The sequence below is a fragment of the Amblyomma mixtum genome, chromosome 3 (genome assembly GCF_055824585.1).
Source record: "Amblyomma mixtum isolate Tamu chromosome 3, ASM5582458v1, whole genome shotgun sequence".
Lineage (NCBI taxonomy): Eukaryota > Metazoa > Arthropoda > Arachnida > Ixodida > Ixodidae > Amblyomma > Amblyomma mixtum.
The window spans coordinates 196355324-196378068 of record NC_143014.1 but is presented as its reverse complement, the minus strand read 5'-3'; the positions used below and the strand labels follow the sequence as shown (position 1 = coordinate 196378068).

The 22745-nt window shown below is 46.3% G+C and overlaps 1 protein-coding gene and 1 long non-coding RNA gene across 3 annotated transcripts; both read left to right on the top strand.

Moving 5' to 3' along the window:
• The first annotated feature begins 2805 nt into the window (after positions 1 to 2805).
• LOC149353197 (F-box/LRR-repeat protein 12-like) lies at positions 2806 to 6213 on the top strand. The gene is made up of 2 exons (XM_089582403.1): positions 2806 to 3150; positions 3606 to 6213. The coding sequence occupies exons 1-2, from the start codon at positions 2975 to 2977 to the stop codon at positions 4561 to 4563; spliced, it is 1134 nt and encodes a 377-aa protein (XP_089438529.1). The 5' UTR covers positions 2806 to 2974; the 3' UTR covers positions 4564 to 6213.
• A 5156-nt stretch (positions 6214 to 11369) lies between these two features.
• LOC149353196 (uncharacterized) lies at positions 11370 to 16034 on the top strand. 2 transcript variants are annotated; one of them, XR_016290931.1, is made up of 4 exons: positions 11370 to 11764; positions 12482 to 12566; positions 13616 to 13743; positions 15003 to 16034. It is a non-coding gene; the product is annotated as an uncharacterized LOC149353196 (long non-coding RNA). The 2 variants fall into 2 exon arrangements; XR_016290930.1 differs by lacking the exon at positions 11370 to 11764 and adding an exon at positions 11773 to 11999.
• The last annotated feature ends 6711 nt before the right edge of the window (positions 16035 to 22745 follow it).

Genomic DNA, 22745 nt, shown 5'->3' with positions numbered 1-22745 from the left:
CCTTATAAAAGCACTGCAACACTATACCATGCAGGCGTTTGGCCGTTTCAGGGAGGACTGAAAAACAAGATTTTTGAGATAAAAATATAGTTTTTGCGGCATATTATTGTCAGGGTTGACAGACACCAGAAAACCGGTGAATCATCTTAACTAGTAAGCTGGTTAACTAATTTCCAATAATTAACTTTTTAACTATTAGAGTTATGCGCCTGGTTTCAATTAGAGATTTGTAGCCGGTCGTTAGCAATAGCCGAACCAGTTTTTTGAATTTCGAAAACTCGATTACCCTCGGCGCTGTGTCTTGACAAAATTTGGCTATTTCAACTATAGTTACATGTGCTGGAGTGGTTGCGTTGCCTGCATGCTCTCCGAATGCGCATGTATTTTGGCACGATGTAGCCAAAATTTCTTGGGCCACAGCGCCGAGAGTAATCGCGTTTTCGAACCTCTGAAAACTGATATCGTGGTTACTAACGGCCGGCTACAAATCTCTAATTGCAAGGCGCCTGACTCTAATAGTTAAAAAGTTAATTATTGAAAATTTAGAATCCATTTTGCGAGTATAAAGGAACTATATAGTTCAAACTGCACGCCCAACCAATCAGAAGGGCAGCGCCCAATCTGGATGCCACCTCATTTATGCTGCCGAAAATGGCCGCTGCGTTGCGGCACCACTCGTAACGAGAATTTCTGAAGAAGATCAAAATATTAAATATTCCGCACGATTTCGGCGATCTCTTTGGGCGTTCAGGTGTTACAATGTCTCTTACTTCGCATACAAAGAATAAAGACCTCATGCTTGATTTACGTCGCAGGGCACCTTTAACGTGCACTGACATCGCACAGCACATGGGCGCCTTTTGCGTTTCACCCCCCACACCTTTATCGTAAAACTATCAAGAAATACATAAAAAAACTAAAAAATAAATGCGGGAGGAAACCCGCACCAAACCAGAGGTTATCGCAGACAAAAACAAACTACAATAAAAGAGGCCAACGCCCGAGCGAAAATTTAAGAAAATCCAGTTAGAAGAAGAAGAAAAAAAGAGCAAAAATGATGAGGCCCCAAAAGGATTAATAATTAATTAAAAAGGAGGAAAAGAAACGTGGTTGGGTCCAGCGTACGAGCTTCAGACGTGCTCGCAGGTGGCCAGGAGGAGGCAAGGTGCGGGGATCTGTAGGAAGGAAAGAAAAGGCGAGAAAACAAAACGAGAAAAAAAAAAACAGGAGATAAATGGGTTTTAGAACGCCCCCTCCCTGTCGAAACGCTGCCGCGTTCAACCGCAAGTCGGATACAACTAAAGCAATTAAAGTCTGCAGAGAACTCCACTGCAGAAAAGTATAGTACGTCGTTAAAACTTTCCTTGTTACCTAAACAAGAAGCTAATCAAATCACACAGGCGCTAATCACACAGCTAATCAAGAAGCTAATCACGCGTGCGCGCGCGCGTGCACACACACACACACACACACACACACACACACACACACACACACACACACACACACACACACACACACACACACACACACGCACGCACGCACGCACACGCGCGTTAAATTCCGCCGCCGCGGTGGCTCAGTGGTTACGGCGCTCGGCTGCTGACCCGAAAGACGCGGGTTCGATCCCGGCCGCGGCGGCTGAATTTCGATGAAGGCGAAATTCTAGAGGCCCGTGTGCTGTGCGATGTCAGTGCACGTTAAAGAACCCCAGGTGGTCGAAATTTCCGGAGCCCTTCACTACGGCGTCCAAGCCTAAGTTGCTTCGGGACGTTAAACCCCAATAAACTAAACACACATACTGGCAATTTTGATAACGTTAAAAGGCTGATTTCGTTTTTTGTGGAGATTGGCTAGCGCGGAGATTGGCTAGCTAACGGAAATTTCGCGCACGCAACAAATATATGGTCAAGAAAGGGGACACACACAGGCGCAAACTTCAACTGCATTTTTATCATCATCATCATTTATTGAACCCTTAAAGATCCCGTCTGGGACATCACATAAGGGGGGGGGGGGGGGGGAGACAGTGGTGTGAAGCGGTCATACAAAGGCATGTAAACATAAAAAAAGCATGACAAAAGAACAAAAAATAACAAGAATAACAAGTTTGACGTGAAATTAACGTCAGGTAATTCAAATAGAACAGAATATATATGGCAAAGCAGTAGTATATAAATTAAACATTAAAATGTACGGAAATTAAATAATTGGGAAAACACTTGTGGGGGGGGGGGGGGGGGGCAAGTGGAACAATATATGTGCTTCCAGGATCAGATAAATGACAAAGAAATGGTAAAAAAAAACATCTGCAATGCCACATTTGCTGGAAGCAAAGAAATTCTATATGGGGCTGAATGATTGAATGGTTTCCAGTTTAAAGGAGGCTATTAACACAGCTGAAAGTGGAAATCCACTCCCATCTACCCCCGCCTCCCCCGGCAGTCATCCGGACCCAACCACTGTGCGTTTACATGAGGCGGATATTATCTATTTCAGCTCGATAAAACATTTCACTTCCAAGCTTTTGAATCGGGCGTGAGACGAAGCCAACGTTGAGAGTAATTCTGACTTTCTTTTAACCTCACGGAAACGTGGTGACGTGCGGTAGGTATTTTAACGATAGCTGGGGGCTTTTCTTAGTCTTCTTAGACCGTGCTCGTTAGAAATTGTTGTGAAACTAATGCCATTAAAGCATTTAAACAAGAACGATTGATTCGAAACCGAAACCTTTGTGTTCGGCAAGCAAGTCACGTGCCTGCTTCTGGGCGTGTTGCTGGTTGCTGGCGCCTGGCGCCCATGCTGGCGTCATGCAATCAATCGAAAACAAACATGGCAGCCGTAACGATGCGACGTACTGCTCGACATGTCGTCGCTCGGCTAGAGAATACAGTCATTTTGCACAAGTGAGAAACGTCAAGATTGGTTCACAATGTTGAGTGTAGAGCAGTTGGAACGTGCAGCCTGACAAGAAATGGGAAACGTTTTTGTTGGCAGCGGTGATTCCCTCAAAGAGATCGCACTGACCCACTTCAGCACTTTGCGTTTTTCCAAGAGAAGATTCACAACGACAATCGATCATCTACCTGACTATGTTCTGCTCAACATCTTCAACTATCTTGATTTCTTGGAGTTGTGTGTTATCGGCCTGTAAGTATCTGCAAAATCATGAATGCAGCATCATTGTTTTTTTTTTTTGTTATACTGTGTGCGTTGCCGAAGTAGTAGCTTTGCTTCTTGGGTCAAACATTCCGAACAGTTTCCTGTCTGCAGCTGCGTATGTGTTTGTGCGCTGAGTGTGCACCGTATCTACTCTTCTGTTTTCTAATAACGTGTAGCCTTGTTTGTGCTTGAGTGTAATACTTGCTGTCATTGCAGGTCCACATTATCGTGATGGCGTTTAATTATCATAAAAGAACGACTGAGGACACTGGAATGGCACCAGTTAATATATGTTCTGATTTTTTCCCGCGAACAGCTAGACATTTGGCCAGTGTTCCGCTGAGCTTACACTGCCAGTGTTCAGTGCAGTTAGGAATTAAGACCTTTTCCTGTTGTGGCATTTTTTTTTTTATCTGGGTGTTAACTGCCTTCTATCTGCGTAGGGTCTGCCGCAAGTGGTACGCGCTGTCGCGTGACCGCACCTTGCACCGACGTGTGGACCTGTCTCACGTGCAGCTGACTCCCAAACAACTCAAACTGCTGCTTCAGATGCGTGCAATGCCTCCTGCCGTCGAGGAACTGCGTGTGTTCGGCGATCACCATTGCCTGTGGGCTTGTAGTGTGTCGCCGCGTGCCCTGAGACGCATTCAGAGCCGCTGCCCGCGTCTTCGCAGGTTGCGCATCCACAATTTCAGCTTCCGCTCATCATCACGTGACAAATGCGTGCGCTTGGCCGACTTCCCCGATACCTTGGAGCATCTGTCTTTGCGTGGCTCTATTGTGGGTCGGTCGTCATTCTTCAAGGCGAGCCGGCAGGGACAGAGCCTGTTGCGACTCCAGGTGCTTGATTTGGGCCGCTGTTTTTTTGTGGCTGATGCTGAAGCAAAGCCGTGGCCTTGGCTGCCAAGCCTCACACAACTGTACCTTGAGGGCTGCCCATTTTTAGACAGTACAGGATATTTTCAAGACATGCTGCGCAAACTGTCTAAGCTAACCTTGCTTGATGTGGAAGGGACTTACATTGCTGAGAATGCATTGGAGACTGTGGCTTCCCACTGCTCTCTGTTGGAACACCTATATGTGGGCTGCACAGCAACAAAGGATAGTTCACTAGCATCAATGGGCAACTTCGGTGGGATGGCCAAGTTGCAGTCCATCTGTTTGGTCCAGACTCAGGTGACAGATGTGGGTCTGCTGCACCTGGCTAGGGTGGCACCGGAGCTGAAAGTGGTCATGCTGGAAATGGACCAGGGAATCTCTGACCAGGGCATAGCTGAGTTCTGCAGCCGGCTGCCAGGTGTGGCTGTCCGGATCGGTGAATGCATTGGCCTTGTATCGGCTGTCTTTCGACATGAGGGTTGCGGCCATTATGAGCTGCGATATGTTGATAGCACTACATGACCACTTTCTGCTCAGCTTTTGTCTCACTCCATGCAAGATACATAGGCTAACACTTCACTCTTCTCAAATTTTTCATCATTTCTTGAGAACCACAACAATGCAAATGAATAAAATGCAGCATTTTTGGCATGTCCTTCATTGCCTTTGCTTATGCCTAGCAGCAGCTTTTATATTTTCCCCAAAGTGTTCTTAATAGTGTAGAGCTTAATATGTAAGTGAAAGTTTGATGCGTGTTTTTTCTGCATTTACCTTGTTGGAATATTTGTGTGAAAGTCTTTTTTTGTGAGCCGTCTGTGTCTGGTCTTTCACTTTGCCTTCAATGCCTTTTGATGTGAGGTTGCCACTATTTAATCCTTATGTACAAGAATTAAAATACTGTTTCATAGTATTTTTGTTTCAAGTTGCAGTGATTGGCCCCTAGTTGTGGTGGCTGTCTGTGTCGATAGGGAGGAACCAGGCTTTTTGTAGAGCATTAAAGTAGGGGTGGGGGGTGCAGTGGCATTACTGCGGCAGCCTCATGCGCCATCTGTGAGCTGCACTAGGATATAGAAATCGCACGTGCACCTCTCCTCCCCCTGTGGATCTTCCCCTGTGTGTCAGAATCTTTATCAACAGGTGTGTGACTGCAGGATCTCATTCTCATATGTCTCAAGACACAGTGCATGCACACCACATCTGTGGTCTCATAAGCAACACCTCCATGCAATGCTTCTTAATTTGATAATGATGTAACTACGTTTTATACTGCCTGTGTGTGCTAGTGATGGCTTTGCAGCAACGCCAAAATTGAGTTTTTTTCATTGAATTGGGCTTCACTTTTGCTGCTTGTGATGACTGCTTGTTGTATTCTTTTTGTATTACTTTTACTATGTCTGTGTAGCGTTTGGAAACTAAATAGTTTCTTTTACCACCAGATGCTCAATGTTATTACCTTGCTGTGCACTTTCTGACTAATGGTGTGTCGGGCATATAACACTCTTTTGGTCATATCGACGAGCACATCTGATAGTAGCAATTTAGGGATCTCACCTTTTTTATTGTTATGTTTGACTGCAGTGTTCATAACTGTAAAACTAAAGCTGCCATGCAGTCTCACTCGGGAACTTTGTGACTGTGTCTTTCCAGTGTAACAAAATACTGACTGATGCCCTAACTCTCCCTGCAGCTGTGTGCTTTAGTCTCAGAGAAGCTTTAAATGCTGTGCTGACAGCTGGGGTGCTTGTGTACTAGTGCACAGGTTTCTTTTTACCCTGAAAACATCTCATCTGCATTTCAAGCAGTGTTCTGCTTTATTTCTCACATTTGAAACTTGCTTAGTCACAATGATGTGCAAGTTGCATTGCATACAATCTGTTAAAAACTCACTTTGATGTTGTTTACATGTGACTTTACGGGCTGAATCCTTTGTCAGAATCTATTAATTACAGTATCTGTTCAGTGCATTGGTGTAATTTATGTCAAGAATGAGTGCAGTATGATTATGATCATTTTGCAGGCCCTTGCATTGTGCAATCACTTTTTTTTTCATGTGCAGCAACATTGCTGTGTGTTCACATTATATAAACATATTACCATCGAGTTATTTATTGTCAAGGCAATAAACAAATAATTTGGCTCACTGCTGAGCATGTGTCAGTGGTGGGGAAGAAATTTGTGGTGTCATGCCTGTGAATTTCCAGTGTGCACCTCAGAGATGTGTGCCCGGCTGTGCTGCTTTGTCTGTTGTGTCAGGCAGGGGAGCACACAATGGCTGTGTTTTAACATACACAGGTGCAATCTGGAACGCCTAGCCGCTGGTTGACAAAGTTTCCCATTTATTCTGGGCCAAGCATGAAAAAAAACAGAACGCTCTTAATGCGAGAATTTACCTGAAGCAGCAGCGCTTACTGTCACCAGTACAAATGGTTATTTGGTCTGACTAATATGTTGAATCAATTGAATTTTAAACCTGAATATTTTCTGCCTTTTCTTTTAGGTAGTTGTAGGGCACAGAAAAATTTTCAGTGATGTGATGTTCTCAGTAATAATTTGATAATGAAAGTGCATAGCACACTTATAAGACTGTGCAAGCTCTGAAATGTCTGTAGCACATCTTTACTGGTTATTGCTGTAGGGCAGAAGGACCCTGGCTGGGCTCATGCAAAGCGGTGATCTCGCAGTGTAAGAGCGAACAAGAGGACAAGAAACTGGTGTGTGATAAGTGACTAGAGACCATGCAAAAAAATAAATGGCGTGATTCCTACGTAAAAGCTAGAGGGTAAAGCGCGAAGAGGAGTAGCGTTATTTGCCTGAAGTACAGTGCACTAAAGTTTCAAAAGCAACGTTAATCTGTTATTTTGAAGACTAATGATTCAAGGCTAATACAATATGCAGCACATGCCTAAGTGCAACAGGTATTGAGATATGCATGATTGAATTTTCAACCTTTTTGAATCCGATTCGGAAACTGGACGCTCAGAGTGCGCCGGAAATCCCACTCTCAATACCCCGTAAGGAACTGACGAAATGGTGACACCCTTTTGTGGTTGCGTACCTGCACGGCACCAAGGACCGAGGCTAGCTGTGAGTGCGGCAGACAGGCGTTCGAGATGTGTGCATTGTCATTGCTTCCGTACGCAACACGCGCTCTAATTTCGTCATTGGCATCGAACTTTGCGGCATGTTTTCTGCCGTAAGCGGCCTCGAATAAGCAGCACGACGGCAACGCTGAAATTTTGTAGCGTGAGCTACACTGGCCGTGGATGAGCCAAGCTGCGCATGCGCGAGGAGCGAGTGACGTCACAGCTGCGCAGCTGGTGCGCCAGAGGCCGGAGCCGCCGCCGCTGCGCGGGGGACTTTCTAGGAGGTATTGGGAAGACCCGCCAGCTGCGCAGTCCAGAACCGTGACGTCATAGACCTGGCAGACGCGCCGGCGCGTCTGCCAGGTCTATGACGTCTCGGTTCTGGAATGCGCAGCTGGCGCCGGCGCGCGTTCCAGAGGGTAGCAGGCGCCTATGGCTTCAGCGCCGCGTTTCTGGCACGTTGTCAGTGCCAACGCATGCAACGCACACCTGTCACTACCGCCACTTAGCTTAAAGGGACACTGAGGAGAAATTGAAGTTGACTTGCATCTACAGAATACCAGCTCCTGATTACAAAAACGCCATTCATACTGACAACAAAGCTCTTGTAACGTAGAAAAGAGCAAGAACCAAAATACAGGTATCGCCGCCACAGACCAAACTCGCAAGTACAAGCTTCATGACGTCATAGGACAAAACAGTGTTGCTGGAACCAATAGTTCTAGCAACACTAGGACACGAGGAGCCACGAATCACTGAGGCGCAGCAAATGCATGCCCAAATCTCCTTGACGTCGCCGGATGGCGCCACGTACCCGACAGCTGCGCGCGCTCCTGCAGCGCCGGGACCAATCAGCGCCTGCTCAGAGCAGTATGCGGGCTCCCGGTATTTCGCTAACAAAGTACACGGTATGCTAAAGGTGTCTATTTGCGAGAACTTCGTTGACGACTTCGAGAACGGGATCCATTGTAACGCTGGCAAAACACCGGAGCAAACGTAAACGAAGCGACGGCCGCAATAGGCTCCCAAAGCATCGCCGGGTGGCGCTGCTGCGCCTGATGTGCAGCGCCATCTATGGGAGAAAAGTAAAAACTGGGGCGCTGCTCGCTGCTCGCGCTGCTTTCACCACGCTTCTTTGCACGCGCGCTTCCTTTCACGTGCGCGCGCCCGCGCTGTCGCGATGTGTCGCCTGCATGAGCCACAATAAGATCGTTCAGACTGACGCGCAGTACTGCAATGCAAACTTAATTAAAGGGGGGAAACTGATTAGTCGCGTCTACTGTGTGGAGCAGACGGTCGACGATGAGGAGGCCCATTTGACTGTAAAATGCGTTTCTCGAGTGAGTATTAACGTCGTACTGTATGACATGTAACTAGAGGTAAGTCCACGGTATAATTATATGCTCGAAATATGCGAAGTACTATCAGCTGTGAGAAATAAATCGAGACACTTGTTGATCGTAGTTGTCAGTTGTTGCATGCGATGCGCAGGGCGATCCACTTACGTTAGAGTGTACTAGAAAGGTCTGAGTGAGACGAACGAGGCGCTCAAAGCGAGGCGCTGGCTGTCGACAGAATAGAGGGCGCTGTGATCGCAGTGGATTGGCTGGGCGCGCCGGCAGACGCGGCGCAAGCTGTGCGCTGCGGCCCCTTCTGCGGCGTCTTGTCAGTACGGGTTGATTCTTTTTATTCAAACAGGGGTCATTGGCGCAGTACAGCACAAGATAGGTCCCCGAGGTATTTTGGAACGCTTGTAGTCGCTGTCTCCACAAAAACCAGAAATTGACCGTCCCCTCCGTGTGCGCGGCAGGCGAGTTGCAACTGCAGCGCACTCCACAAGTTCGCGTGTATGTCTGGCCTGGCAGCTTACACCGAGTCTACCATCAGCAAACTTTTGTTCTTCGAATACTGATGAAATATCCGTCGTCATGCAAAGGTAATAAAAAGTCCTTAACCAGACAATGTGTATTAGGCAGCGGAATCGCGAAAGAATATGGTGTCAGCGCGGAAACGAAATAAATTTTCGCGGAATGAATGGACGTGCACAAAAACGGAGCGCAGGAATGCGTTCGGCGCGATTTCGCGCTTCCAAATGAAAGTCTGGAATCGCAAAGTAGAGAAATGTTACAAGGTCGGAGCGCTAAAGGGCCTCCGCGTGCGCAAATCGCAACAGCTGAGTGCAAGACTGGGATTCGAACACCACTCAGCGCTCAATTTACTTCTCTCTGAACACTGGCCAAAGTACTGTTGTACAAGCAAAATATTTTCTTAGTGTTGCGTAAGGATGAATACATTTTTGGTTATGGTAATAAAAGGCCGTGAAACATGTCAATAATTGAAAAGGAATGATGTATATTAAACCACTGATGGCAAGTGCAACTCAAATGTATGGCCAACTGATGCAAAATAGGTCAACATTTATTTTGCGAAAGCAACAAGCAGTACTGCTTGTCAGCGTCATAGGCACCTGCGCACTTTTAGGTGCTTCATCCTTTGACGCCTTTCATCATTTGATTTGTTTAGGCCCTTAATCAGGAAGTGGAGCCGTGTTACAATACAAAACTTCACAACCTTGCACTTTACTTCGCCTTCATGGACTGTGCATCTAATTGTTTTTGTTCTGGTCCTGAGCAGTGACAGCACGTGCAGAATGCTGTCAGCATGTGTAACTGATTCATGCTGAAGCAGCCCGTAAAGGCACTCTCCCGACTCGTCGTCGTAGTTTCCACTGTCCTGCACGGCCGTAGGTGCAGGCTTTCTTCCTTTTGCAGCCCGGGCTTTTGAGCACGGTAGACGTGCCACGCTTGCGTAGTGCACGTTTCACAGGTGCCTTTGAGCTCAAATACTTCGGCTTATTGGGCAAAAGCGTGGGCACTGCTTCCGGTGTGAGCGCGGACACTCCGCGAGCAATTCTCACTCCTTTGCCGGCCACTAGTCACTAAGTATGTACCGTTCTTCAAAGTGCAGCTCACACACTGCGCAGTTCTCATCCAGAGGTTTGTCAGCGCGATGGGGGTTCCGCTCCCAGGCTTTCCTTCTAACCGCATCTTTCGGGACGCCGAACAACGACAGCTTCTTTCTTCTCGGCTGGGACGCCCGCGTAGCCGGTGCGACATCCAGGTGCGTAGCGGTGACGATGCCTTCGATTAGGCATGCCACACACTTTGATGGTAACTGCAGGATAAAAGAGTGATCACAAAAGAACGAGCTACGCGAAAAAAAAAAAAAAAAAACGCCGCCGCTAGCTGCTCGAGAACATTCCTGACGCATCGTCTGCTCCGGCGCAACCCAATCCACTTCGACCGCAGCGCCACCGCAGCATTTTCGACGCGGAGCGCCTCACCTCCAAGCAAGCGCGGAGCCGGTTGTTCGGCCCACTCAGACCTTTCTAGTACACTCTACTTACGTGCGAGTCGAAAGGACATGCGACCAGGCAACAGTTCGTCAACATTCTACTCCACCTTGGGGGAACCCCCTAAACATTTGACCACCATTGTTCACACTTGCAAGTGCGACCTGCGGGTCGCCTTCTTGCTTGAAACGAAAACTCTCCGGAATAACATTGCTTGCGCGCTTTCGAGAATTTCGTCTGCTTTGACCGCGTCTCCTGCACTCGCGCTCGGTGCGATTCTCAATGCACTACGGTGACCAGGAGGATGTCGTGACGGTATTGATGTGCACCGCAGTCGTATAAGCGCCATGATGACAGCGACAGCGGCGCGCTTTTTAGGGCCGGCCTGCCGACCTGTTTGCCTGCCGCCGCCGTCAGAAAAATACGCTAATATTGTTTGTTCGCGTTCATACCAAACCCTGGAGTAGAGCAACGTCAAAAATGAATCATTTTTGAGGATCGTTGGCCAATACCGAGCTGCTGGTAGAAGCGATAACTGCGATACAAGCATATTTCTTTTCCAAACCCGCTTTGCTGATGCCCAGTGCTGCTCGCCTGTTGTCACCTGGCTCCGCAGTTAAAGGCATCACGGAAATCGGTCACGTCTTTGTTTTATTATGTGACGGTGAACATAGTAAAACGGTGACGCGACCCAGCAAACCATGAATATGCAGAGGATGTCCACTAATGGTCCTAACGTCCAATGTCTATGTATCGATATCCTCTGCATGTTGATGCGACTATCGGATTCAAATATCAGTTAGTGGATATTCATATGACATTCATACATGTTTTTCTTTCAGCACAGTGGAAGATTTGAAAATGTGCAAACAGCCTTTAGATTTAGATTTTTTTTTTGCTTTCGCAATCTGAAGTTTTCAGGAGTGAAATATTTAGGCAGTCAGCAATTACATGCTTTGATTTTATTTTATGCAAGCAAATGCATGTGCAGTAAGATTATTTGAAGAAACTTCTCAGACTGAAAGCCACAAACGCCGCGAATTTCAAACCAGAACCGCAACTAGAACTGTATTGATATTAGGCAGCCCAACGGCCATGGGCATCATCATTCGTCGCCGCGGCCGCGAAGCGATGTTTTCTTGGTTCCTTTTAGCGTTCGTTTGCACATTTTATCTTTTCGCGTGTTCACATTTTCTCCGTTGTGGCGGCAAGCTTGTACGCGTCGTATACCGTCCTGTGCCAGCATTGTGCAGTGTACTGGGGGACTACGTGAAGAACGGCAATAATGGTGAGTTTTTGCACACTTTTCTCTCAAACAAGTGTTAGTGTTCGTTGGTGGCATTGTGCAGTTTTCGTGCTGGCGATTTCACCAGCCGGTTTATCAGTTCGTGGAGTGCGTAGATAGCTTAAAAATGCGTGGCGTTTAGTTAAATGGATTTGTCCCCGAAGCGGAGGCATGGTACAGTAGTGGCGCGGGAATGCCTGTGGCGGCCGCCTGGCATGCTATGACCCTCACTACAAAGGTAGACAGTTTCCAGTCTCCGGCGGCTCAAGAAGACAGTTTTCGCAGATCTTGTGTTGGTGTAAAATTTGCTAACAGGTCCCCTTTCGTTGCAGCTCTTCTCTTCAGAACTAACTGGGCTTTGTTTTTAGTCAAGCTCTTCTGTTTAAATTTGCCTTTTGCGGTCTGACATTGCTTTTTCATCTTTGTGCTTGTAAAAAACCTTTGTGGGTTCTTTCTTACTTGTAATTTTCTCCTATTTCAGTTGTTGCTCACTTCATGATATTTGGTTCTTGACTATTCTTGTCTTTCAGCTTGTGGTTTCTATAACTTTTGCTGAAAATTTCTTTTTATTGCAGTGTGTCAATGCAAGTAGTGCTGTGAAAATTCTTGCTACTGTTCGTGTGCCCCAGTACGGGGTTACGTTATATAAAATGAGAGTTGCAAATTGTAAACCTGTAATGCAGCTGGGTGTGACCATTCTTCTCTCCTGTTCATTTTCAGGTATTTTGGAGAGCATGTTCAGAAAAGAGGCTGTCTGTATTTTGCCACTCACTAGCGGCGTTTGCTCCATCAAGACAAAGAGCTGGTATGAAACTGTTTTTCGTGCTTCATTCTTAGGTTATTAGTCATGACCTATGGAAAGCAAATAGCTTTCACCAAATATATTCTAGTTCTTCATTAAAGACAGGCTAATTGCCAACTACTGCCACATCTTTCGTCTTAACATAACACATAAAAATTCAAGCAATCACGTTTCACTGGCGTAATTAACTTACTTGAGTTAAACCTGTTTTCTCACACGTCCCAACTTTGGTTCCGCAAATGCTTTCATGAAGCACAATTTATAATGTTCGGTAATGATTAACATACATTTATAGCTTCTGGGTCTGGAAAGAGCTTTGATTTTAGATGTCTCCAAGGCATGTTTCTATGTTAAACTCCAGGTTTCTACAATAAGACTAAGGCACCTCAACAATGACTATTTGGTTTTCTACAGGGTCGCTGACTTTCTTTCTAACTGCACATCATTTGACTGTTAATGCAACCAACTCTTAAGGTGTTCCAATTCTTTCAGGCATGCCTCAAGGATGTGCTGACCTCTTTCTGACCTGTATTAGCAGTTCATTTAGTGTTGTTTCTGCTTGTTTTTTGCTGCTGATTGTGTCATCTAATAACTGATGGTTCTGACACTGCATCACTTCAGACTGAATTCAGTAACGCTGCGTAACGCTTTCTCTAGAATGTGGAGCTTTACTTTTTGTTACAAATTTATGAGCACTTCTCATAACCAGGCATCCTGTTCTTGTTATTTTTACAAATAGTTGCCTTGACTTTCTGCATATAAGTACTTTAGCATGCATTATACAACTTTTAGCAAAAATTTATGGAAGTCCAACTAGTATTGCTTAAGTAATATCAAAATCTAATTGCATGCTGATGCATTTAGAAAACAATTTTTACAATGGCAATGAAAAAGTATGTGCCAGCCCATTCCAATTTTGTTCTCATCCGTGTTTCCTCATGCTGCATTCCCCGTTTATGGTCTACCAACCAGACTTATTACAATATTGACCATTCACGGCTCTTTTTTCCATATGTGCTTTCATACTGAATGTGTCCTATCGTTCTGCATAGATGCTGTTCGATCGAACAAGATGTTCTCAACAACACTGGCCGAGATAGAAGGAGTGGTAAAAAAATGGCTGCAGCATGCGTCCTGCAGGCGGAAGCAGCTGCAGGAAAGGCACGCAAAGAAAGCTGAGGCAAGTTGATTCCCTTATACCTTTTGTGAGCTTGAGACTGTTTTTGTGTGTACAGTGATGACCAGAAGTGTGCTTGTCTACATAGACCTGGCATACCCAAAGGTTACATTCCACACCTCGTGTTATGGAGAAAAGACTTTTATGGAGAAAGATACTTTTGATTTTTGTGAGCATTTGTGTGCACACTATTAGTTTTTTGGTTTGCTGCCTCATGTAGCCTAACATTTTTAGTCCCCTGGTACACAATTAGGTGCACTGCAAATTCACAAAGCTTGGAGCGTAGTCTGCATAGCTTAGATTGTTTCATTTAAGGCTAATTAATTGAGCAGATAGAACGCTTTGTATACAACATTAAGAGCAAATATATTTCACAAAATTGTAAGCTTGGCGCTGTGACCTCCAATGTTTTGGTGATAGATTTTGGCCCTATAACTGATGTCATTTTTTTTTCTCAGAATTCGGTTTGATTTGGTTCATGGGATTTAACGTCAAAAAGCGACTGGCTATGAGGGACGCTGTGTGGAGGGCTGTGGATAATTTTGACCACTCTGGGTTCTTTTTATCATGCACTGACATTGCTACACAGGCACCTTGCGTGCCTGTGTAGCACGCAAGGAGGCTACACAGGCACCTTGCATGCCTGTGTAGCCTCCACAGCCAGGATCAAACCTTGGGTTGCCTGGCTCAGTAGTCGAGTGCCCTAACCACTGACTGGTTAGAGCCCATGCGCCCTTACATCACATCTGTCCTCAAAATGATTTGAAGATGCCTAGGGTGACAATTTCATAAATCTGGATTTTAAAAATTTTGTTTCCAATTTTTTAGCAGTTTCCATACCTAGAAAACGTTCGCCATTTGTGTTCTCTCTCCGCTGGAATGATAAGGACTGTTTTGAATCGAAGTTTGTTTTATGGGGTTTAACGTCCCAAAGTCACTCGGGCTATGAGGAACGCCGTAGCGAAGAGCTCTGGAAATTTCGACCACCTGGGGTTCTTTAACGTGCACTGACATCGCACAACATACGATAAATGGCGCCTAAATGCAGTCACTTTCTGAAAAGTTCTGTGATTTAGTACAAATAGCACGTCATTGAAGGTTTTGATTCCTAGTTGCATTTGTATTCGCCTGTAGTGTCATTCTGGAGCTAATTTTTTCCAAGCAGAAACTGCTTTAGCATACACGTTTTTCTCCACAAAGTGCATTTTTTAGTTACTTGACTACTATTTAATACTATGTATTGTGCTCTATTATATTCACAGGCCACTCGAAATCAAGTGGGGACCTCTCCAGAGTAGTCGTCCGCCATTCCTCATTTTGCTTGGATTGTGCCTGCACCTTGGCTTTGTCACAGTGGTGGGGTACCTGACTAGGTAATAAAGATACATAAGAATAATGGTGGTCTTGCCCAGTGCTTTGTTATATTGACACAGCATCATTACATTCAGCGTAGAATACCCGGCACCTCCCTACACAACCCACAAAAATATTGGATGAATATCTATTCAGCGTCCTTTAAATATCTCAGAGTGACCATATGTGGCCAAAATATGGACATTATATAAACATCCACTGTTATCAAAATGAAGCTCATATGGATATTCTATGGACATAATATGAACTTTTGAGAATATTATATGGACATTTGATATTTTATAAATTATATTATATGGATATCCCCTGAACATTACTTGGTTGGCTGGGGAGTAGCACCTTTATTACAGCGCTGGCCAGTTCCGAAGTGCCCTCAGCTACAGCATCGGTGCGAAATGATTAGGCTTAGCGACGACTACGGCAGCGAGGGAGCAGCGCAGCTCGTCGCCCGGCGTGGCCGCGGGCGACGTCGTTGCCGAAAGCTCTACTGTCCGCGGACGGCGTCATTGCCAAAAGCTCCACTGTCTCGCCGATTAGTTCAGCGGCTTGCGACTCCCAGTCGCAAGGCTGGAAAATCGAGCAGCGAGCGACTTGCCTGCGCGTCGTCTGTCACTTTTTTCGTGCATGGTAGGGACAGACTCACTGGCTCTCCGAAGAGCGCGGCCGCATACTCGCGTGTTCGCGGTAAGAGTGGATCACCGTGTACATACGCTTTGGTTTTTACATTACGGCCTTCGTACTACCTCCTTTTTGCTTCGCCGAGACCGCGTCTGTCAGCGCGAAGATTGCGCCTCGCGCGACTCTCCCGTCGCACGTGCACACAAAGCTAGCAGGGCGTCTGCTACGGCGCCGCCCCGAGTTTCCGCTGCTCGCCGCTGCGGCGCTGGCGTCGCGCTCCCAAACTTGAGCTTGGGTTCCCTATAGCCGATAGATGCCTTCAACGTGCGGCCGGCGGTAGCTTTCTTTTCGGCTGCTGCTGGGCCGCACTGCTGGCCGCCAGAAATCACGGAGTCTGCGTTACGTCATGTGCACGTCATGTTTCACGTCACTTAGTCCTGTGTCGTCATAGGAGAATCCCAAGTTTGAATCAGAGCGGCGGGAAAAACTTTTTCAACTTCGAATCCAAATTTCTTAGAAATAAATGCATCTTTCGCTGCCGGCCAAGTGGCAACAACGCCATGAAATGCCGAACTATCGGATTTTACTATAAAAAATATTAATAGAGCTCTCCTCAGTGTCCCTTTCAAGCATGGTTGAGGTGTCCACTGTTCAAAGAGGTCAGTTATGCACCTTCCCTCTGGTTCAGGTGTCCACCGAGATGTGGACACCTCACGCTACGTATATCCTGGCATAGCAGAGCTAAGCCACTGGCATTTTTTTTCCTTTCTGCTTTGGATCAGGCAAGAAGGGAATAGTGGGCACGCAGTTTTGCGATTTATTTTTCAACCAAAATAACTGCAAACGAAGTCAACTGGTGACTGCTGCCCTGTCCTATCTTGGAGGCTAAGCTATATATTCATCAGTACTGTTCAAAGTGCTTGCCTTCAACCGCTACGCATGCCATGAATCTCTCCTTCATGTACTGCAGCACTCGTTTCACAACCTGCGGGGGTATATTCGCACATTCCGTGGTGATTCTTTCTTTGAGATCTGCCACGCCTTCGGGTTTAGTTGCGAAGACTTTGTTCTTGGCGTAACCTCAAAGAGAGAAATCTAATGGAGCTCGGTCGGCTGGCCAGAACCTCTGCGCCCTATCCACTGACCGGCGAAGTTGCTGTCGAATCAGCCCCTCGCACGCGACGAGAAGTGCGCAGGCGCCCCGCAGTGCTGAAACCACGAGCATGTCAGACACGAAATCGCCAAGAGCACCACCTAGAATGCTTGCGGTGTATGAGTTTACTCTTAGGTTTCCTTCTAGGAAGTGCGGCCCCACTACTCGATTCGAGTAAATTCCACACCTGACATTAATTCATTGATCGCCAGACTTGGTGGTTGTGTTCTCGGAGCCATGGTTCTGATCAGACCAGTAGTGGACGTTGTGGATATTATTAACTTTATTACGCCAAAAGTGGGCCTCGTCCGTCCACATAACTAACCTAAAGAAGTCAGTCTTCATCACTGTTGATCAACACCCACAACAAGAGGGCAGCAGTCATCAGTTGACTTTTGCAGTTATTTTGGGTGAAAAGTAATTAATGGCAAGGAACGGTGTGTGCACAACGTTCCTTTCTTGCCTGATTCAGAGCGGAAAGGGAAGATTTGCGCGTTGTCACTATGCTGCTTATCCGAGGCTGCTGGCGGCAAAAAAAGGTACCGCAAAGTTCAATGACGAAAGAAGAGCGCGTGCTGTCCACGGCAGCAGATGGCAGCAGTGACAATGCGCGCATCTCGAACGCCTGTCTGCCGCACTCACAGCTAGCCTCGGTGCCGTGCAGGCAACCAACCACAAACGGGTGTATTCACCATTTCGTCAGTTCCTTACGCAGTACTGAGGGCGGGATTTCCGGCGCACTCTGAGCTTATCTGAGCGTCCAGTTTCCGAATCGGATTCGAAAAGGCTGATAATTCAATCATGAATATCTCAATACATGTAGCACTTAGGCATGTGCTGAAAATTGTATGAGCCTTGAACCACTAGTGTCTTCAAAACTGAGATTGCAATATGAGGCATAAAGTGTAGAATTAAAAAGATAATTAACAAAATTTCGCTAATTAATTAAATAACTCTGACCGTTGTGTTCTTGTGTCCGCCGAGCCAATATACATATTCAGTGAAGGCGACATTCATGATACTATCAGCGCCTTCTTTTTAAAAATCTGTAAACGGTTAAAAATAAAAAGCACCCTGTATATATACCAGGTGATTCAGTGATTGTAAACCGTTTTTTTTTCAAGTAGGCCTTTTCAGGTATGAACGTGGCTCCTATGGCACAATAATACCTGCGTTGGTGGACATCAGAAAACAGGTGAATAAGTTAACTAATTTCTGGTAATTAACTTTTTGACTATTACAGTTAGACACCTAGTTGCAATTAGAGATTTGTAGTCGGTCGTTAGTAATAGCCAAATCTTTTTTTATAATTCTGAAAATGCGATTACCCTTGAAGCTGTGGCTCGGCAAAATTTGGCTATTTCGACTGGTTACATGTACTGGAGGTGTGGCTTTGCCTCTATACTTTTCGAAAGCGCATATAATTTGGCACGATGCAGCCATAATTTGTTGGGCCGCAGCACCGAGGGTAATTGAGTTTTCGAAATTCTAAAAACTGATATGGGTATCACAAACGACCGGCTTCAAATCTTTAATTGCAACCAGGAGTCTAACTGTAATAGCTAAAAATTACCAGAAATTTGTCAACCGGATAACTATTTAACTTTATTCACTTTTCCTGATCTCCGTCAGTGCAAGTACTATTCTACCGCAGAAGCTGCCTTCATACCTCAAAAAGCCTATTTTAAAAATTCTGGTTCATCAACTTTTAGGCTGTGACCCTCTTACAGTTCTCTGTGGTCCGTTGACCAACGCAAACTGCTACCACGCACGCACGCACGCACGCACGCACGCACGCACGCACGCACGCACGCACGCACGCACGCACGCACGCACGCACGGTGTCCAAAATTATGCTTTACAGATTTCTTAAATTAGGCAAAAAGTAGTTCGTGCAATTCACAACTGCACATAAGTTATGTGGCCAAGGGGACACTAGGTGAGGTGATAATTGTCACTGTCAGGAACTAAAATGTATAATGAACTTTTAGCCGCTGCGGCTAGCGTGAATGTCTACATTGGAAAGAGAGGCAGTGGGATTTATTAGATTTGGTAGAATTCAATAGCATACGTCTTTTGAAATATCCGCCCGCAAAGTTTCGACAGGTTTCTCGTAGTTACACATGCAAGCCGGTGGCAGTAGACGCTAAACTCCCCCCTAGCCTGACGCAGCTGGTGCGTCTGGCGGTAGGCGTAGGGGAAATCCGCACCTCCATCAAATGTGTTGCGGGAAAGAATATATTTACAGATATTTACTTTTGCCACGCACCTCGAGCGCCTCTCCAATATTCTGACAGTGTTTCGTAACGCCGGACTTCAGCTTAACTCATCGAAATGCAAGTTCGGTCGCCGCCAACTCACTATTCTCGGACACCTCGTTGACGCTTCTGGTGTGCGCCCAGATACCGTGAAAATTCAAGGCGTGAAGGACTTTCCTCTTCCAAGGTCGTCGAAAGATGTGCGCAGCTTTGCCGGCTTGTGCTCATATTTTCGCCGTTTGATCGCCGGCATCGTTCGTCCCCACCACTGCTTACGCTCGGGACAGCCATCGCCCAGGCCATACGCTGGCGCGCCAAATAGCACTTAGTCGGCTCCATGCCTCTCAAGTCCGCCTACGACCGCCGTCACCAGGCAGTCGAATATACCCCAGGATCCCTCGTCCTTCTCTGAACGCCGTCTCGCAGCGTCGGTCTCTCCGAGAAGCTTTTCTCACTACCGTGACCATGACCGTGTCGTGCGCCGTGTCACCGAATTGTTTCCCTTGCGACCTCGCCATCGTCCTCTGGCGCCACCACTGACATCGTCCACGTCTGTCGCCTTAAACCTTATCACGACGCTCATACGTCGTTGCCCTAACGCCGAGACGGCGTTTCAGCAGCCGGGGGTTCTGAAGCGGGTAGACGACGACGACGACAGTGAGCGATGGCACGAGTCGGAGGAGACGAAGACGACACGAAGTTCTGACTGTGTTCTCGGTGCAGCTCGCAGCTGTTCTTTTCTATCTGTAAATATCTGTAAATATATTCTTTCCCGCAACAATATATATATATATATATATTGTATTCAGTAGGGGTTCCAATGGCCCAGTTTACTAGTTTAGGTACAGTATTACGACAAACGCGACTGTTCTTTTAACGTTTATTTTGCCAACAGTTTCGGGAATGGTATTCCCTTCGTCAGGGCAGGCTTACAATGAATCCGTTTCGTCAATGTAAGGACACAGAACAAGCGAGGAGGTATAATCTCCGCCCTCTAAACAAACTTGAGAATGAGGGCAGGGGACCGTATAATAGGCAGCACGATAAGTCTCACACGGGCCGCGGCTGAACAACAACCAGAAAAACAAACGGGGAGGTGGAAGGGTAAAGTAGTAGCAAAGAACGAGCCTGAACAGCACAGCGATAGAAGGGGCAAAAGAGCGTTAAACCCGGCTCTCGGCGCACGCGGAAGCCGCTACCCCCCCCCCCCCCCCCCCCCAAATACGCGCACACCCCCGCAAGACGCCGCCGGGTCCGAGCGGACGGCCCGTATCAGGTATCCTGAGACGCTTGCAAGGGACGCGTTCGAGAGACGGCCTACACTCACTTGTTAACCGCTGCAACGGCAACTTGCGACTGCGCCCTCTGCGTATTTTTGCTTCATTTCGTCGCTTTGCTCTTCTGTCGGGCCTTTCTACCAGACAATCTGGCGCCCCTTTTACCATAAATATACTAGGCTGTCCAAACCCGTGTCCCGCAGTCAGCTTCCCGTGAAAAAACAGCGTCCGTCGGGTAAAATACTGAGCTAGCCCGAGCGCGTAATGGGAAGGCAAAGATGAATTTGGGGGACCAAAACAAAAGAAGGGAAGAGCAGAAAAAAAATTAGCTCTAAAAATGTTTAAAGAAAATGTAACACAAAAAATGTTAACGCACACACAGGAAGAGAAAAGAGAAAAAGAAAAACTACTGATTAAATGTGGCGCCAAACAAGTATGACATGGTGAGAGCACTTTGATAAAGTTTGGCGCAGTGCATGTGGTTTCGAGATTTGCATGCACGCGCAGGTTAAATCATTCTGAGATTATCGAGTTGAGTCGATGTTGGTGTAAGTAAATAACAAATGACAAGGAATATGTAGAAAAATGAAAATAAAAATGGCATGGAGAATATAAAATTGAGCACAAGAAGTTATACAAAAGTTAACAAATTAAAAATAATAATAATAATAATACATGTGTGCGGAAAACGCGAAAGGTCTGCGGCCCGCGGAGCTGCCGCGTGGTCCCAATGGTCTAGGTGATAGATCAAAGGTGTCTATTTGGGATGGAACGTGGATGCTGGCAGGAGGTTGGACAAAAAAGTACTCAGGAAATAAACTGCTAGATTCCCTGCCATTTCAAACTGTGTCTGCAGTTGGCAAGAAAAACAAGTTCCGGCGTATTCTGATAATAACGCTGTTCAAGGCCTATGACCGGCGGAATTTCCTACGTTGGCTCCTTTAAGCAGGAAAGTCTCCCGGGAGTAGCGTTCAAGCCATGAGAGAACGTGCCGAATTTATGAATGAAGTACGATTCCCTTTGTTCCCTGTAATATGTGTTAGGGAACCCGGACTGGAGAAGGATTACACGGATGTTTTCAAAACTGTGCAGGGGCAGACGCAGGTGCCTGGAAAGGGGCAAGTTGGGCAGGGATGACACATGCGCTTTGTGGTTGTTGAAGCGGAAACGAAATGTTGTCTTGGTCTGACCAATGTACTCCTCCCCACACACCTCGCATTGAAGTCAGTAGATAACATTGCTCGAATCGCAGTCGAGGTCTTCATTTATGTGAAACGTAAAGCCATCGGGCTTGGATTTTGCCAGTTTGGTGTCGGAAATGTGCGGACACACCTTGCAACGGGGTTTTCCGCATGGTTGGCATCCACCTCGGCCAGCGGTCTTCTTTGTTTTCGCGTTGACAAGCAAGTCTCTCAAGTTCTTGTCCCTGCGGTACACCACTCGGGGTGGTTCCTTGAATATTAGTGACAGCCTATTACTCTGTCTGATTATATTAAAATGACGGCTTACTATGTTGTTTACCCTGGGAGCAGTTGCGGAGTAAGTAAGGATTAGGTTTGTTTTGCTGCCTTTTTTCACCTTGTTCTCTGCCAAAATGGAAGAACGGTCTAGGCTGCGATCGCGTTGAATCGCGTCTTCGACTATTTCCCCCGGGTATTTTTGTCGTGACAAAGCGTCCTTGAGAGTCCCCGTATGCTGGTCAAATTCCTCTGTTGTAGAACATATTTTTCGGTATCTGTGAGCCTGAGAATATGGAATACTGTTTTGCAGTGCTTCGGGTGGCTAGACCGTTCTTCCATTTTGGCAGAGAACAAGGTGAAAAAAGGCAGCAAAACAAACCTAATCCTTACTTACTCCGCAACTGCTCCCAGGGTAGCGGCTTCCGCGTGCGCCGAGAGCCGGGTTTAACGCTCTTTTGCCCCTTCTATCGCTGTGCTGTTCAGGCTCGTTCTTTGCTACTACTTTACCCTTCCACCTCCCCGTTTGTTTTTCTGGTTGTTGTTCAGCCGCGGCCCGTGTGAGACTTATCGTGCTGCCTATTATACGGTCCCCTGCCCTCATTCTCAAGTTTGTTTAGAGGGCGGAGATTATACCTCCTCGCTTGTTCTGTGTCCTTACATTGACGAAACGGATTCATTGTAAGCCTGCCCTGTCGAAGGGAATACCATTCCCGAAACTGTTGGCAAAATAAACGTTAAAAGAACAGTAGCGTTTGTCGTAATACTGTACCTATATGTATGTATATATATATATATATATATATATATATATATATATATATATATATATATATATATATATATATATATATATATATTGCCGCGT

Excerpts from the sequence above, each read along its gene's own strand:
- LOC149353197 (XM_089582403.1), top strand. The coding sequence starts at position 2,975 with ATGGGAAACGTTTTTGTTGGCAGCGGTGATTCCCTCAAAGAGATCGCA. Across the intron at positions 3,151-3,605 it reads GAGTTGTGTGTTATCGGCCT|GGTCTGCCGCAAGTGGTACG; the intron begins GTAAGTATCTGC and ends CTATCTGCGTAG.